This window comes from Mustelus asterias, chromosome 7 (assembly GCF_964213995.1).
Source record: "Mustelus asterias chromosome 7, sMusAst1.hap1.1, whole genome shotgun sequence".
In the NCBI taxonomy this organism is placed as follows: Eukaryota; Metazoa; Chordata; class Chondrichthyes; order Carcharhiniformes; family Triakidae; genus Mustelus; species Mustelus asterias.
The window spans coordinates 34742618-34761649 of record NC_135807.1 but is presented as its reverse complement, the minus strand read 5'-3'; the positions used below and the strand labels follow the sequence as shown (position 1 = coordinate 34761649).

Here is a 19032-nt window from a genome sequence, read left to right as displayed (position 1 = left end):
AAAGATGTGGCAGAAGGACAGATGTTGCATCTTCTGTGCATGCGTGGCAAAGTGATATGGGAAGGAATGGGATAATGGAGGTGATTGAGGAATTGAGCAGGATGTCATGGAGAGAATGGTCATTTGGGAATGCTGAAAGTGGAGGGGAAGGAAAGATATATTTGGCATCATGCTGGAGGTGGTGGAAATCGTGGAGAAGGATGCGTTAAATATTGAGGTTGATGGGGTGGAAGGTGAGGCCAAGGGAAACCTTCTCGTGGGGCAGGAAGGAAGCCATCTCTGCTGCCCCTGCCTCCACCCATCTACTGCTGAAATTCTAATCCATGCTTTGTTATCTCCAGATCCAACTATTCCATTGTTATTTTGTTTCCCACACTTTAACTTACCCTCTTGCTCATAAAACACTGCCACCGCTATCTATCCGAGAACCCTGCTCCAGCTCTATGATCCTCCGAGAACTTTGCGAGTTATTGTTGTTCACTTGTCCCAGCAGGGGTGACTCCCAGTGCATTTGCAACCTTGATGAAACCATAAAAAATATTTTTTTCTACTGTGTCTGATAATAATTTCTCTGTTTTTGTAGAATGAGGTGAGGATTAAGTTCGAGCATGAAGGAGAAAAAAGGCAAGTTATATTTTAGATTATTTTGTTTCATTTAATATGATTTTGACCAGATCACTTGTTTGCATGGATTTATTAGTTTTGGCTTTTGAGTGGAAATTTTTGGATGTAAATCACTTCGCAAAATTAAAGAAGGAATCGATTTTTAAAAGAATGTTTCCTTGAATGCTGACGCGTAACACTGCCTGTGATACTGGCCTCAACTGGTAAAGCATTAGAAGGGCTACAGTTCACCTCACCCCAGTGCTCGTTCAGGGGTGGCCAATGAGGGGAAGTTGGTAGAAGTGGAGGAAAGGAATATGTCTAGTATTACCAAACTTATCGCCAAAAACATCTCCATGATGGAAAGGATGCAATGAAGTGGATATTAATCAGGACAGGATTGGCATTGCTCGTGATTTCCTCATCCAACGTGCCCCCTTAGATTTTTCCAGAAGTCAGCGCATGTGATTAATCTATAGTTAATTTCTCTCTGTGGAATGTATACAGTCTGCTAAAATGACCAGCATTCAGAAATGTGGAAGTGTCCACATTAAAAAAAGGTATTTTTCATCTGTATCTGCAAAAACTCACTGTATTGGCTTACATTAGAAAGAATGGCCACTTGACCAAGACCTAGAGGGTGGCTACAGTTTGAGATACCAACAGGGGAAGAGAGGGAGAACATTGATAGACCTTAAAGCAATGTTAGATTTCCAAAAGCTGCTGTGAAGCTCTTGTTTCCTCATTAAGGGATTAGCGGGATTGGGAAACATTTACGTAACCTCAGGATTTTCTTTTTGATTAAAGGATCATGCAGTTTTCTAGACCAGTAAAGTGGAAAGACATGCTACAAAAGGTCAATGATGCCTTTGGACAGCAGATGGAACTACACTTTATTAATAATGAGGTACATTTTTCTGCTTGATTTGTTAGTCATTAGCTTTTTTCACGGTATGTGGAGTATATGTGTAGTCACTGTGCAACCGTTGCACTGGATGGTCAAGAATGTCCAAAACAATATTAGTAACAACCAGTTTGTAGATATTTACTTCACTCCTTGGCTCTTGTAGTCTTGGCTCCTAGGTTGATTGAGAGACCCAACCACGTCTTTCTTATAAAGAACAAAGAAAATTACAGCACAGGAACAGGCAGTTCGGCCCTCCAAGCCTGCACTGACCATGCTGCCCAACTTAACTAAAACCCGCTACCCTTCCAGGGACCATATCCCTCTATTCCCATCCTATTCATGTATTTGTCAAGATGCCCCTTAAAAATCACTACCATATCCGCTTCCACTACCTCCCTCGGCAATGAGTTCCAGACATCCATCTGTAAAGAATCTGCCTCGTACATCTCCTTTTAAACCTTGTCCCTCGCACCTTAAACCTGTGCCCCCTAGTAATTGACTCTTCCACCCTGGGAAAAAGCTTCTGCCTATCCACTCTATCCATGCCTCTCATAATCTTGTAGACTTCTATCAGGTCTCCCCTCAACCTCCGTCATTCCAGTGAGAACAAACCAAGTTTCTTCAACCTCTCCTCATAGCTAATGCCCTCCATACCAAGCAACATCCTGGTAAATCTTTTCTGTATCCTCTCCAAAGCCTCCAGATCTTTCTGGTAGTGTGGTCACCAGAATTGAACATTATATTCCAAATGCGGCCTAACTAAGGTTCTATAAAGCTGCAACATGACTTGCCAATTTTTAAACTCAATACCCCAGCCGATGAAATCAAGCATGCCGTAAGCCTTCTTGACTATCTTCTCCGCCTGCATTGCCACTTTCAGTGACCTGTACACCCAGATCCCTTTGCCTATCAATCCTCTTAAAGGTTCTGCCATTTACTGTATATTTCCTATCTGTATTAGACCTTCCAAAATGCATTACCTCACATTTGTCTGGATTAAATTCCAAAATATGTTGCTATGCAGTTTCTCTGTATGCCATCTTTGATGCCATAGGAATGCAAGGAAAAAGAAAGAGGTGGCAGCGTTAAGGGAGAGAAAGAAACATAAAATGGGGGAGAGAGAATCCTGAGCATTGGAGAAATGCAGCTGAAGGAGAGAACAAAACACAAAGGGATGAGGAAGGCAAGCAGCACAGCCAGGGTGGGCCACTTGACCTCCTTCAGTGTTGTATGGGTTATTATTCTATGGGTGAAGGATGAGGCATTCTTGTCTTTCAGACTTGGCAGATTGCAAGAGTTCTGAAAGGCTGAGTTTCTCGATGGACACAGTAAGAAGTCTCACAACACCAGGTTAAAGTCCAACAGGTTTATTTGGTAGCAAATACCATAAGCTTTCGGAGCGCTGCTCCTTCGTCAGATGACTCCATCTCCTTATTTATATGAATGCATTAGAAGTAGTTCAGAGAAGATTCACTCGACTGATTCCTGGGATGACGGTTTATATTATGAGGAAAGGTTGAACAGACTGGGTTTTTTTAGACAGACTGTGGGAGTGTAGAAGATTGAGAGGCGATTTTATTGAAACATATAAGATCCCAAGGGGAGTTGACAGGGTGGATGCTGAAAGGATATTTCCCCTTATGGGAGATATTAGAACTAGGGGACGCAGTTTAAAATAGTTTTGCATTTAAGACGGAGATGAGAAGAAATCATTTTTCTCAGAGGGCCATAAATCCTTGGTGTTCTCTTCTCCAGAGAGTGGCGGAGACAGGATCAATTAATATTTTTAAGACAGAGGTAGATAGATTCTTGACTAACAAGAGAATCAAAGGTTATTGGGAGTGAGTGAAATATGGAATTGAGGCCACAATCAGATCAGCCATGATCTTATTGAATGGCAGAGCAGGCTCGAGGGACCGAATGGCCTACTGCTGCTCATTTGTATGTTCATATGAAAATGAGGAATTTGAAATCAGTGCACTGGGAGACAGAGTGGGTGGTGATAATTGAGTGGGACAATGTGCACAAATATGTCCAATTAGTAAATTTCTTGTTGAATTCAGGTTTGTGTAAGATGAAATTCTGTGGGGACAGTGCTGGGACAGTCAAATCTGTATAATTTCTAGTTATGCACTGATCTCCACATTCTTTGAACGTTGTGTCTATTCATAAATTACCATTCAGCTTCGCACTCCACTACGATGTCAGAATGAATTGGACAAAGCAGTCGAGCATTTGGACATCAATTCAAATATGAAAAGCCTGAGGATTTTGGTTATGCCGCGAAAGAACAGCCATGTGAGTTAACTTAAATCATAAATACCTATATTTTTCTTGAGTTTGGTTTAACGTCCTGTCCATTATTCTAGTTATACGAATGGCCAGAACACTGGTCCCAGCTCAGTTCAAGTGGAACCTACCCCAACTGAGTGGTTCATGCTAGTGCTCCATGAATAGAAACCCATTCTTCCTACATCACTCCTTGAGCCACATGTTTAATTCTCTAATCTGTTTGACTCTTTGTCAAGCGACATGTTGCTCAGGTAACAATCCAGAGATGATTACATTTGATATTCTGCATTTGGTCCCTAACTCCTCAAGTTCCCTTAGCAGAACATCATCATTCCTGGTACTAATTATGTAATTGGTTTCCATATGGGGCACAGCAACTGGATCCTTCCACTCCCTTCCTGAGAAGATACCCTTAATCTGGCACCTGGCAAGCTACACAATCTTCAAAGTTCCTTGTCGCTGTTGCAAAGCAAAGTATCTATCCCCCTGCCTATCGCAACCACATTTCTCTTCCTTCCCTCCCACAGTTGAATGACATCCTTCGCCATGGTGCCATGACCAGTCTCCTCATTCACCTTTCAGTTATTCTCCTCATCCCACAGGTAGCAAACATCTTGTTCTGCCTAACTTAAGGGGTATGATTGCCTCCTGGAACAAGTGTCCAACTAACTCTCCCCCTCACAATGTCCGCAACTCAGACTCCAGTTCAGCAGCTCCTAGCCAAAGTTGCCTAAGCTGCAGACACTTACTGCATATATGGTTGTCCAAGATTTCAAAGCATTTCATTGATTCCCACATGCTGCAGTCTTGGCATACCACCAACCCTGCTATTTCTGTCCAGCCTTATTTTATTTCATGGAATTGTTACAATGCAGAAGGAGGTTATTTGGCTCATCATGTTTGTACTCGCACTCCGAATGAGCAACTCACTTAGTTCAATTCTCCCACTTTCTCCCCGTATCCCTGCTCATTCTTCCCTTTCAAAACCAGTCTAATTCCCTTTAGAATCATAGAATCCCTACAGTGTAGAAGAAGGCCATTTGACCCATCGAGCCTGCAACAACCACAATCCCACCCAGGCCCTATCCCCGTAATCCCACATATTTACCCTGCTAATCCCCTGACACTAGGGTCAATTTAGCATGGCCAATCAACCTAACCCACACATCTTTGGACCGTGGGAGGAAACCGGAGCACCCGGAGGAAACCCACGCAGACACGGGGAGAATGTGCAAACTCCACACAGACAGTGACCCAAGGCCGGAATTGAACCTGGGTCCCTGGCGCTGTGAGGCAGCAGTGCTAACCATTGTGCCACCATGCCGCCCCTTGGATTGCTTCAATTGAACCTGCCTTCACAACATTCTCAGGCAGTGCATTTCAGACTCTAACCCTATTTTATTAATCAATTGGTTAATAATTTACACAGATAAAATAATAGAAAGTTGCACTCATCTACTTTGGAGACAAAGGAAGAAAACTCACCAACTACTCAAGCTGAAACAAAAGCACTAGACTGGAGCACCTCCTTCCCCTTCTGCACCGAATTTCCACCTGTATCAAATTCCCAACTACATGCTCTCTCTAAATGTCTCCCCAGTGTAGTCTCCGCTCCATGTGTGCTGTTCTGCATTTGATAGGCTTGTGTGTCAAGAAAGATTTCCCATTGTCTGTCTTGAACTGGTGCTTCACAATCGTGAACCTCTCGCCTCTTGATCTTCTATTTTTCCATATTTATAGTGTTGCCTTAGGTTTACCTTTTATACCTGAGTAAGTATCTTCCATGCCTCTGGAATTTCAACTGCAACACATCTTTTTCTGCAGCTGAACTTGAAACACCCTTAATGCAACATAGGATCAGCCTCTTTGCTGTCCTTCCTTCTGCCTCTGGGTGCTGGTTGACTCTTGGACTGTGAAGCATGTAGTGAAGGCTACAATTCCTAACTCAGTCACTGTAATTGTAAGCCACATATACAACTGGGAAATCTTATGTACAAGTAATTAATATGCTGGAGCACTGAAGTATTCTGCCTCTGGAACTTGCACCTGGCATGAAATGTGAGACCTGCTTTCACTTAGCGCATTCACATTTTGAATGCCACATCATGAATCCTTACTCTCCTGTTGTAGACAATCAAGAGTCATGGGAATGTAGGAATTCAGAGCACAAGTAGGCCATTTGGCACTTTGAGCCGGTTCTGCCATTCAATTGAATCGTGGCTGATCTGAATGTGGCCTCAACTCCAAATTTTCTGTCTTCCTCTATCAAAAATCTATTTAGCTGAGTCTTGAATAAATTCACTGCTGTCTAAAGTAGAGAATTTTACATATTAACAATCCTTTGAGAGAAAAAGATCCTCCTTTTTCTCTGTTTTAAAAGGGAGACCTGTTATTCTTAAACTGCATCTCCGCCACAAGAGGAAACATCCTCCTTATCAAGTTTCCACGGGATCTTATGGCCACGATTTATTGGCCCCATTGATCACGGGTGCAAATCCAATGTTGGCCGCTGAATCTTGTGAGCCGCCAAAAATGAATTTGCGCCAGCGAGATTTCAGTTTGAGACCTTTCCTGCCCCCAGCCGGTGATGTGGTCAGGTTCATGCCCTGAAAGGGAGTGACCCTTATTTTCATAAATTTTAATAAATTAACATAAACATACTGGCTTTGGGCCCAGCTGCAAACACTGGATGGGGTACCCTGATTTTAGCAATCTTGGAGGGGGGGAGGGGTGATGATGCCCCGTGCATGATGGGGAGGGGGTCCCAATGTCTGTTTGGTGGGGGACGGGGGGGAGGTGTCTTAAATGCAACTTTGAGATCGGGGCACCCTTTAACAATGGCACCTGATCTCAGAATCCCAGTTTTGCCAGCATGTTTAGACTCTCCTGCTGCAGCTGGCTCTGTGATCTTCACCAGCACTTTGAAATTGCACAGAGTGTCATTTAATCAGGAGCGAAAAGGCATCTGTGAAGCTGGCGAGTTTCACACAGCTTTTCTTGCCTGATCCAGCACCCTGTGCAATTTTGGACAAATTCTGCCTGATACGCCTCTCATTCTTCTAAACTCCAATGGATATAGGTCCAACCTGTTTAACCTGTCTTCATAAGATAAGCCCTTGACCCAGGAATGAGATGAGTGAACCTTCTCTATATTGCTTCTAATGCAATTATATCTTTTTTCAAATAAGAAACTGTCCATAGTACTTCAGATGTGGTCTCATTAAGGCCCTGTACAGCTGCAATAAAAATTTCTACTTTTATATTCCAATCCCCTTGCAATAAACACCAAAATGCCATTTGACTTCCTAATTACTTGCTGTATCCATACACCAACGTTTTGCGCTTCCTGTATCAGGACATTGAGATTCCTCAGTTCTGCAATATTTCACCACTTAAGTGGTGTACCACTCTTCTATTCTTCATGTCAAAATGGACAAGTTCATATTTTTGCACATTTTACCACACCTGCCAATCTTTTGCCCACTCACTTAGATATAAATATAAAGGGATATTTGTAAACTTTCTACCTCCTCTTGACAACTTACTTTCCTACCTATCTTGGTGTCAAAGGCAAATTTAGTTACCAGACTCTACATCCAAGTCATTGATGTAGATTGTAAATAGTTGAGGTCCCAGCATTGATCCCTGTGACACTCCACAGGTTGCAGCTTGCCTGAAAGAGGCCTATTTACCCCTATTCTCTGCTAGCTACCAATTCTTTATCCATGCTAATACACCATGTGCACTTATCTTGTTCAGTAACCTTTGATATGGTACCCTCTCAAATGTCTTTTTCAAATCCAAGTACCCCACATCAACTTGTTCCCCATTATCCACCTTGCTTGTTACTTCCTCAAAAACTCCTGATGCATCATTCATAACTTCAAGAATCAAGCAATGAAATATTTACTCGACCTATCAATCTTCATGTTTCAGTTGATAAACTTGCTTTCTTGCTCTGCTCAACTTGAGAGTTCCTCTCAAATTGCAGCCTACATTAATGCTGAGAAGTACATCTATTGATGATAATCCAACTCTCATGCACTGGTAAATTCAAGTAAATATTATTAACCAGAGCTCTATGTTAATAATTGTACTGATACTATTCAGTATTAGGTTCAGTCAGTGCCCTGCGTTATTGACTGGAGCTGACTCAACATTACAGTTGCCTTGTACAGCCAAAATGAGAGATTCCTCTCAGTCAGCACCCAGTATCTGATGTCTTCCTCTTGTTAATCTAGCTGTATCACATAGTACTCCTTCCCAGTTATTGTTATTGACTGTATTTCTACTGTTAATTCAGCTCAGGTTTGCTAATTTAATTCTGTTTGCCACTAATCTCACAATAAGCAACACTGTGTTAAACAAATGCCAATAAAAGGAAATTGGAACTCCAATGTTTCAGTGAGTTGTTTTGTAAACAACTTAGCGAAAATAAACGGTGCTGCAAACCTTGTGCCTCTGAGCACAAATAGACAATTGTGTGTTGCTCCTGAAATCTGCAAACGTGGAATTATGTAACAGCAATGTACAATGGCATCAGTTTTACACACTTTGGTTACAAAGGAAGGCAGAAGGTCTCGGAATAGACACACCCAGCATCTGAAAGAGAAAGTCGATCAGAAATTGATCATCAGAATGCTCTTCACCCAATGTGTTAACCTAACTTAGGCTTACTCAGCATTTTCTGTCTACTCTGATTTTCAGCACTGGCACTTTGTCTTATGTTTATCAATTCTTCTGCCTGAACAATTTACGATTTATTTTATGTCAATGCGATTCTGACAGGTGAACTATAAAACCACAGAGAAGCTGCCTGAAATTAGAATGTCAAAATCCATGGGAGACTTGTTGGGCTCGTCGTATAAGGGGAATGAACGACATCGGAAACTGTCAACAGGTGAGACAGTTGTCACAACGCTGTTATATATAGTACCCAGCATAACTATAACATTATTAGATTCCCATGTGGCCCTCTGGGGTTATCGAATGAATAGCTGAGCTATACTGAATGGAATAAGTGTGGTTCCAAGTATGTTGTAGAGATTGCAGCTCAAGTGAATGTGGCAGATACAATGGGCTGAATTTGTTCCCAGTAGGTGTGTTTCCTGGGGTGCCTTTTGGCTAAGATCAAGTGTGGTCTGGTGATGCTGCACTTGGTCATGGCCATTGGGTTGCATTTAAACTTCATTTTCATATGAAGCAATTTTTAAAAGCAGCATCTTGGCCTTTTGGCTAAGATGCAAATGAGACCAAGCCTTGGGGGCGGAGACGTCTGCCTACTCCAATCAGCTTGGCTCATGTAGATCAGGCCCAAGACCGGGTAAAGGGTCGCATACCCTGTCTTGTCAGCTTGGATCGGAAACGTCTCAACTTGTTGAGATGCTGAATTGGACTTGATTTGATTGAATTGGAAAAGTATAACCAAAAAAATGTTTCCTGGGGTGGGGGGGGAGGGGCACTAAAACGGGGTGGTCTCCGATCCCACCACTTCACTGCCCCCCCCCTTAGAGCTCATCTCCATATTCAAATCCATATAATGTGTTTGGCATGGGCAGCAGGGAGGGAGCAGGAAGCCTGATTTTTAACCTTAAATAATTAAAGGGCAGGAAGGAAGATGGAGGTTGCTCTTCTGGTGCTGCCCTTTGCTGAGTGTGGGGTGGCCTCCCTTAGTCTGAACCCCCCCTCCCCCCACTTCATTCCCACTTGTGCACTCTCTTAAACATCCCCCACCCCCCTATAATTGCTCATCTTCCTAACACTCCCAAAACCTCCTGGCCCAAGAACCCACACTTATTTGCTTGGGGATTCCTGGGCCTTGGGCTCCGCACCTCACCTGCAGCCCTGGCAGCTGCTATTGATGCCTTTCTAGTACTGCTGGGAGTGATGGAGCTGCCAGCCAATCAGGTTGGCTGACAATGCCAGAGGGCGGCGCCTCCGCCCCAGTGAGGGGTGGAAATCCCACTCAGCCCTGCTCAATGCGCTCCTCTGTACTTTATTGTTGCGGGGCTGCTTGGTGTGCAGTCTGTTAGCTCCACACTGATGTGGTTTCTGTGGAGGCGTGCTGTTCCCCCTCTGCCGCCTCCTCCCCACCCCATATTATTCAGCCCAATAGGTCAGAGTACCCTTGGGTTAGGGTGTAGAAAATCAAGTGGGATTCTGTGGACAGGATTGTGATGTACTTTGATTTCCTCCTCACTACTTTGTGGTGGAATTGCCTCCTTCCTCATTAATAATGGCCACTTACAGGAATATGATTGGTCTCCATGAAACATTACTCCAGCAAGGAATCATTATTTTTAAGGATTTAAGGTCCCCACTGTCCTGTCTTTGTCCAGTTTTTCCTTGAATTCGAGTATAGGTAGGCAATCTACTCTTGGGCCTATTTTCAAACTACAGTTTGACACCATTGGTATTAATAAGTAAGGCTCTTTGGATGAAGGTGTTATATAGATGCCAGTTATTGTTACTGTGGGGAAGGCCAATGATTTCTCAATTATGTTTTTTATCGCTTTCGTAACCCCAGTTACATGTCAGCTTGGCAAGGGGGGCATGAAGGACCATAAGAGGTGGGGTGTGGGGCGTACCTTGGAATGGGTGGAATGAAGAAGACCTCTGAGGTGCCATGAACCACGACTCTTTGAAAAGCTTGCCAGACTCACTGAAATTTGCAGAGAAATAGAGTGTGCTTATCCCAATAATTATTAAAAAAACACTCATCTATCTCTGGGGATTCACCCTCCACCTTTGTTCCTGGCCTCACCCTCCACCTTTCTCCTGGGATGGCACGGTGGCACAGTGGTTAGCACTGCTGCTTCACAGCATCAGGGACCTGGGTTCGATTCCCAGCCTGGGTCACTGTCTATGAGGAATTTGCACGTTCTCTCCATGTCTGCATGGGTTTCCTCCAGGTGCTCCAGTTTCCTCCCGCAGTCCAAAGATGTGCTGGTTAGGTGCATTGGCCATGCAAAATTCTCCCTCAGTGTACCCAAACAGGCATCAGAGTGTGGTGGCGAGAGGATTTTCACAGTAACCTCATTGCGGGTGTTAATGTAAGCTTTCTTGTGATGAATAAATAAACCTTTTGTCATCTAATGGGGCCCACTTGCACCTTTCTGGCAACTGATGCACTTTATCCCACTTGATCTTCAAATGTGATGCTGAAACTCAGTAAGAAGTCTCACAACACCAGGCTAAAGTCCAACAGGTTTATTTGGAATCAAGAGCTTTAGGAGCGCTGCTCCTTCATCAGGTGAGTGGCCACTCACCTGATGAAGGAGTAGCGCTTCGAAAGCTCGTGATTCCAAATAAATCTGTTGGACTTTAACCTGGTTTTGTGAGACGTCTTACTGTGCCCACCCGAGTCCAACGCCTGCATCTCCACATCTTGGAAACTCAGTAAGGCTGTGGATGCAGGGACTCAGCGTGACTAGTCTTCAACCTTGGCTCTAATCTTTTCACAGCAGTGGTCTTGTGTGAGAGGGCCTCAGAAACATTAATCAAGACCACTACCAACTTTGTGTGGGACTGGACCTGATTTAGTTGGGTGCAGGGAAAGTTTCCAGGTGGTTCCTCTGGCATAGGAATACCCACTGTGATTAAATGTATTCCTCGAGGTTTCATCACACCATTGCCCCCACACCCCGGTGATCAGTTGGCCAACACGCCCATCCTTGTGACTCACTGCCTTCCTACACAAATTGGAAAGCAAAAAAAAATTCATTACCCAATTGGATGATGCTTGTTTGTCAAACAGCCTGCCCACTACCCACCACCCCCCCCGACCCCCCACCCCATCATTTTCAATATTTTGATATTTGGTAAAAAGAAATGTTGGAAGAAACTGACAAAAACAATCTTTTTCAATGTCCTAATGATTTTTCTCCAGAGTTGCACATCGCAGTCTCCTGGAGATTGAACTTCAATTCCTGGAGACTCCAGGCCAAGCTTTCAGGGTTAGCAACCCCAATCTGGAACCTTCCAGTATGAGTAAATTTGGGGCCAGTCTACTTACCGAGGTGGTGGAGCTCTGAAATGTACTATTTTGTTTGGAGCTTATCTTGCGCTAGAGTTGATTTTAAATGAACAGATTTAGCCTCAAAGATTGACATTTGAGCCAAAGACTCCGTTTGTGTTATCAGAAGACTGACTCCAGTTCGTTTTTGTTAATCGCGTGCTTCCTGCAATATTGGCAGCTTAGCCTGACTTCCTCCCCTGGTTCCCACAAAGACATGTGGACAACAAGTCGGTCTGATAGCAGTCCTGACATTGAAATGTCACTGAGTGCATGGTTTAACTCTTCACAAAAAATCACTTTACTAATTCTATTTTTGGGCAGGAAAGCACTTAAAACAAACCTTTCTGAATATTATCTGCTATGTTTCAGCTGTAGAGTGGCCTGCTTTCTTTTTGAAAAGAAACAAAAAAGACTTGTAGCATCTCAGGATATCTCAAAACCTCAGAATGCTTTTGAAGTGTAGCCCCTGTTATAGTGTAGCAAGAGTCGTAGCCAATTTGTAGACAGCAAGGTTCCAAAAACAACAATGGGGTAAATGCCCAGATATTCTGTTTTTAAGATGCTTGCTGAGTGATAGATATTAGCCAGGGAAAAGGCCCCTGCTCTTCTTCGAAATAGTGCCATGGGACCTTTCACTTGCACCTGAGAGAGCAAATGTCACTTCTGTTTAATACCTCCTCAGAAGGAGGGAGCATCCTGTTGTGCAGTCTCTCCTCCCTGGACTTCCTAATAGCATGGGTGGGGAGGACTGGAAGCAAGTGATATGCTACTTGATTTCTCTTAGTATTTTAAAAATCAGGCTGGGGTCTCCCAGGAAGGCCTGTTACTGATAAGCTAACATTGACTCTTCTGATCCCACAGACTTGCAACAGTATTTTCATATCAACACTTCATATCAGAAAATGGTACATCTACTCACAGGAAGAGAATACATGTTTCTGTCTAAGGATTATTTTCTTTAACATTTCTATTTAAAATAAAAGTCCATTAAAATTACTGATTAATTCTGGGTGTGGAGTACATTGAAAAATAATTTAACAAAAGAACATAAGAACTAGGAGCAGGAGTAGGCCATCCGGCCCCTCGAGTCTGCTCCGCCATTGAATAAGATCATGGCTGAACTTTTCATGGACTCAGCTTCACTTACCCGCCCACTCACCATAGCTCTTAATTCTTTATCTATCCTTGCCTTAAAAACATTCAATGAGGTAGCCTCAACTGCTTCACAGGGCAGGGAATTCCACAGATTCAAAACCCTTTGTGTGAAGAAATTCCTCCTCAACTCAGTCCTAAATCTGCTCCCCCTTATTTTGAGGCCATGCCCCCTAGTTCTAGTTTCACCTGCCAGTGGAAACAACTTCCCTGCTTCTACCTTATCTATTACCTTCATAATCTTATATGTTTCTATAAGATCGCCCCTCATTCTTCTGAATTCCAATGAGTATAGCCCCAGTCTACTCAGTCTCTCCTCATAAGCCAACCTAGAATCCGGAATCAACCTAGTGAATCTCCTCTGTACCCCCTCCAGTGCTTACTTTCTCAAGTAAGGAGACCAAAACTGTACACAGTACTCCAGGTGTGGCCTCAGCAGCACCTTATACAGCTGCAACATAACCTCGCTGTTTTTAAACTCCATCCCTCTCGCAATGAAGGACAAAATTCCATTTGCCTTCTTAATTACCTGCTGCACCTGCAAACCAACTCCTTGAGATTCCTGCACAAAGACACCCAGGTCCCTCTGCACAGCAGCATGCTGCAATTTTTTACCATTTAAATAATAGTCCATTTTGCTGTTATTCCTACCAAAATGGATGAACTTACATTTACCAACGTTGTACTCCATCTGTCAGACCCTCACCCACTCACTTAGATTATCCATATCCCTTTGCAGACTTTCAGCGTCCTCTGCACACTTTGCTCTTCCACTTTGCTCCGTCATCTGCGAATTTTGACACACTACATTTGGTCCCCAACTCCAAATCATCTATGTAAATTGTAAACAATTGCGGTCCCAACACTGATCCCTGAGGCACACCACTAGTCACTGATCCCTATTCACTTTCTCCCTATTCACTTCTTTGAACTCTTGGACATGCTTCCTCCATTTTACCGTCTATTAGCTGATGTATCTTGAGATGGTTAGATCCTACACTCTGGAGTTCTCTCTCAAAGTCCATAAACTGCTACATCGCTATCCCCTGCATTACAACCCATATTAAACCTGCATCTTTGACCAAGTTTTTGGTTACCCTTCTGCTTTCCTTCCAACTCAGTGAAGTGCCTTGTAAATTTTTTTTCTATATTGAGGTTGTCGTAAAAATGGAAGTTATTTTTATTGTCTGTCCCAATCTTACCCTTTATAATTCAAATCTGTTTTATGTCACATTGCCTGATTATACAGCACCATATATTGATGGACGAATAAGCACATGCACATAGTAACTTGTTACATTTTTTTGTCAGGGCAATCAATGCAACTTTATCATTAGCTTTCCACAAGATTTTTTGCTCACCTGTGACTAGAAAAGATGGCTGTCCATGGTCCCTGTTATAGATCAGCAAAAAGTCTTGTGGAGGCTATCTCCGAGTGTTTCTAATTAGTTCTGGTGGCCACTTCATGCACTGTTTCAGACAGCATAGGCAGCATCAATTAGCTTAACTTCAGCCTGAGCCCCTTGCACAGCAAAGCCAAGGCTGGACTTGCGGATAGCGATGAACATTGTCGGACAATACAGCAGGATATAGATAGGCTGGAAAATTGGGCGGAGAAATGGCAGATGGAATTTAATCTGGATAAATGCGAAGTGATGCATTTTGGAAGAAATAATGTAGGGGGGAGTTATACAATAAATGGCAGAGCCATCAAGAGTATAGAAAGACAGAGGGGCCTCGGTGTGCAAGTCCACAAATCCTTGAAGGTGGCAGCACAGGTGGAGAAGGTGGTGAAGAAGGCATATGGTATGCTTGCCTTTATAGGACGGGGTATATAGTATAAAAGCTGGAGTCTGATATTGCAGCTGTATAGAACGCTGGTTAGGCCACATTTGGAGTACTGCGTCCAGTTCTGGTCGCCGCATTACCAGAAGGACGTGGAGGCTTTAGAGAGAGTGCAGAGAAGGTTTACCAGGATGTTGCCTGGTTTGGAGGGTCTTAGCTATGAGGAGAGATTGGGTAAACTGGGCTTGTTCTCCCTGGAAAGACGGAGAATGAGGGGAGACCTAATAGAGGTGTACAAAATTATGAAGGGTACAGATAGGGTGAACAGTGGGAAGCTTTTTCCCAGGTCGGAGGTGACGATCACGAGGGGTCACGGGCTCAAGGTGAGAGGGGCGAGGTAAAACTCAGATATCAGAGGGACGTTTTTTACACAGAGAGTGGTGGGGGCCTGGAATGCGCTGCCAAGTAGGGTGGCACGCTGGTATCGTTTAAGACTTACCTGGATAGTCACATGAGCAGTCTGGGAATGGAGGGATACAAACGATTGGTCTAGTTGGACCAATGAGCGGCACAGGCTTGGAGGACCGAAGGGCCTGTTTCCTGTGCTGTACTGTTCTTTGTTCTTTGTAAGTACACATCAGTCCAGAAGAACAAGAGTAGGCTAGATTTGTCCTCTTACCACTCTTAGCCTGTTCTTCTATTTACTTAGCTCAAGGCTCATCTGTACCTCAACACTATTTGCCCATCTGTATTCCAATCTCTTTATGCCCTTACATAGCAAAAATCTATTAATTTCAGCCTTGAAAGTTTTAATTGCCCCAGTATCCAGTCAAAGCAGGCTGCTTGACTGGCATCCACAACCATCCACAATCCATCAACAAAAATTCACTTCCTCCAGCACCAATAGAGCAGTGTGTACCATCTACAAGGTGCACTGCAGGAACTCACCAAGACTCCTTAACACCTTTCAAACTCATGACTGCTACCATCCAGAAGGACAAGGCCAGCTGACACAAGGGAACATGACTATTTGGAAGTTCCCCTCCGAGCCACGGAACACCCTGACCTGGAAATTTATTCCTTCACTATCACTGAGTCAAAATCCTGGAACTCTCTCCCAAATGGCACTGTGGATGTATCTAAACCACAGGGACTCGAGTGGTTCAAGAAGGCCAAAGATATGCAGGTTAGGTGGATTGACCATGCTAAATTGCTTCGTTGTGTCCAAAATGTGTAGGTTAGGTGGATTAGCCATGGTAAATGCGCGGGGTTCTGGGGATAGAGTGGGGGTGTGGGTGGGCCTGGGTAAGATGATCAGTGCAGACTTGATGGGCTGAATGGCCTCCTTTTGCACTGTAGGGATTTTATGGTTTTAAGGCAATTTACCACCGCCACCTTCTCAAGGGCAATTAGGGATGAGCAATAAATGCTGGCCTAGCCAATGAAGTACACATTCCATAAAATTATTTTTAAAAATCCAAAGCCTTTTGAGGAAGAATGTGTCAAATGTCTAGTGCCTTTTGTTTGAGGCAGTGCCCCCTGATGTAACTCCTGAATGGTCTGCCCCTGACCTAAGTTTATACAAACTTGTCCTGGTTTCCCATACTAGAGAAAATAGATTTCCTTATCAACGCTCTTGAATCCTCTTAGCAGTTTAAACAGCTCAACTAGGTCACCCCTAAATCTTTTATACTCAGTGAACTATAAGCCACATTTATGAAGGCAGTCATCGTAATTTAGTCCTTTACTTCCCATTATATTTCTGCTGTAAGTGTGCTACACAGCAAACTTGATTCAGGCCCTACATTTAGGCGGGTAAGGAACATATGTATCACTGAGGAGATCTTGTAAATGACTTCCTTTTGTTTTGTTTGTTGTGAAAGTTTTTCATCAAAACAAATAAACTCCTTTACTTTTTCATTTGTTTGATTTGCCACAGGCTCCTTGCACACTGGTCGTAGCTCACCTCCACCTGGGAGCGTTCCTGATGGGCAGCAGCAGTTTGCGCGTCAAGGATCTTACGCCAGCATCCACAGTGAAGGAGAATTCATCCCAGAGACTTTGGAACAAAATGTAAGGGTCATTCTACCTCACAAATCACAGCATTACATGCAAATACCAGAGATATATGTTTATATCTGGTGTAAGTACTTTTCTTGATGCAGTAGAATAATTGCATTCCTTATATACCCTTGACTTGAAGTAGTAAATGCTGGAAGTACACAAAGATCAGCCAGCATGGTCAAGAACAAACATAAGTTAGTGTGTGAGTCTCTGAGGAAGGGATTTTGAAGAAATTTCGACTTTGGGTGATGATGTAACCTTATTTCCATCTCCCCATTAGAAAGGGCTCTACACTACAACCATCATTGCAGGTGGATTGAAATAAAACTGTTCCCTTTATTTGCCAGAGTAGTTTGTGTGGTGGTCATGTGTAATAGATTACTCGGGAGTCCAACTTTTTTCTTCCCATTTATTCTTTATGGGTCTCATCACTTAAAAGGTAATTTGTTGCCCATTCTTAATTGCCCTTGAACTAGATGGCTTGCTAGACCATTTCAGATTACGAGTTACAAGTTAACCACATTGTTGTGGGTCTGAGAAGGATGTAGATTAGACCAGGTAAAGATGGCCTCAGGACACTAAAGAACTGGATAGGTTTTTACAACAATCGACCTTAGCTGCCATGGTCACAACCACTGAGACTAGTTTTCAATTCCAGATTTTATTTACTGCAAATTCCACCAGCTGACATGCTGGGATTGGAACCTGTGTCCCCAGAGATTTAGCTTGGATCTCTGGATTACTAGTCAAGTGACATTACCACCATGCTGAATTCTACCCAGGTGCTGTGACAATATGTGCTTTGTATGCATATTGTAGTCTGAAACTATGGATAGTGATGGTAGAGGCTGCAACCTTCTTTCAGCACATGGCTGACCAAGAATCTCTCTCACTTTTACCACCTGCCATTGGCTTGTGTTGGAAGAATTTTCACGTTGATGATCAAAGTGTTTGCCTGCGTTATGAATGCACCTCCCTTGGCCATCAATTCCTGGGGTGAGATTCGAACCCAGAACCTCTGACTCAGAGGCAAGGATGCACTGTACCGTAAGTCCTCTGTAGCTTGTGCATGCATGTCTCTAAAGAGCATGACAAGAGAGATAATGTCTTCCACACAAATGAAGACGTTTTTGTTAGCTGGGTTACGTTGCTATAGTTCCACTGTTTACAGAAACACCTTTGGGAAAATACAGCTCAAGCAAGGTAAAAATGTAACCATTGCATTGGCACTGGTACTAACATATTGAAAAATAATTTATAGATTTGCACAGCTGCAAGGTTGAAAGTCACACAGATTTTCAGTTGAATTTTTAAAAACATTTATTCCCACCTGTATTTATAGTGTGGACACAGATATTTTTAAATCTGTAGTTCTCCTGACTGCAATTTCACAAAGCTGGCTTTTATTTTCAAAGTTTACTATTCTTCTCACCACAGTTGTTGGATCCGTTCAGCAGTGCTGAAGCATCGCTGTCTGGAAGCTGTCAGTCACTGGACAGATCAATAGACAGGTAGGTACCTGCAACCATGGAAAACAAATCGAGCGTCACTATTGTTTGTATTGTTCATATTAGTTCAAATACTCAGGCAGGCTGTCCCTCATAACATGTTCAACACTGTAGAACATTTTGAAACTCGAGTTCGATTCTACCTGAATACTAACTTGATTTATATTATCTCCTCTCCAACACATCTCATTCAATCTTGCATTGTTCTGTACCAAAGGCTTTGGCCTTTTATCTTTTCTTGTATAGAAAAATAAAACTCCCCTTCCTGAGAAGAAAACGTCTACGGCAGTGTATTTCTTCGTGCAATGTCCTGCAGCCAAGTGGCAAAACCTTTTGATGGGGCTGGCAGTCAAGATTTGGAATCCAAAGCATTGTTGCTTGAATGACTGCTTTACTTCAAAGAAAGGTTATCTAGGGTGAATATTTCATTGAATCCCGACAGTGCAGAAGAGGCTATTCGGCCCATCTACAAAGACTATCTGACAGAGTACCTTACCCATGTCCTCTCTCATGCTCTATTCCTGTAACCCCACACATTTACTGTAGCTAATCCATCTAATCTACATCTCTTGGGACACTAAGGGGCAACTTAGCATGGCCAATTCACTTAATCTGCACATCTTTGGGCTGATAGAAACAAAATTGGAGAAATGTACAGTCCTAGAGGAGTAATGGTTGTTTATCTGTGATAAAGATTTTCCAAT

The 19032-nt window shown here is 43.2% G+C and overlaps 1 protein-coding gene across 4 annotated transcripts in view; it reads left to right on the top strand.

The window, feature by feature from the left end:
• map3k22 (mitogen-activated protein kinase kinase kinase 22) overlaps nucleotides 1–19032 on the top strand; it is a 118220-nt gene that overhangs the window by 60333 nt on the left and 38855 nt on the right. For all 4 annotated transcript variants that reach the window (XM_078215846.1, XM_078215847.1, XM_078215851.1 and 1 more), the window contains exons 4-9: nucleotides 584–624; nucleotides 1411–1510; nucleotides 3695–3808; nucleotides 8591–8702; nucleotides 16696–16829; nucleotides 18258–18331. In XM_078215846.1, the coding sequence (XP_078071972.1) occupies nucleotides 584–624; nucleotides 1411–1510; nucleotides 3695–3808; nucleotides 8591–8702; nucleotides 16696–16829; nucleotides 18258–18331 (575 nt within the window). The remainder of the gene's footprint in view (nucleotides 1–583; nucleotides 625–1410; nucleotides 1511–3694; nucleotides 3809–8590; nucleotides 8703–16695; nucleotides 16830–18257; nucleotides 18332–19032) is intronic.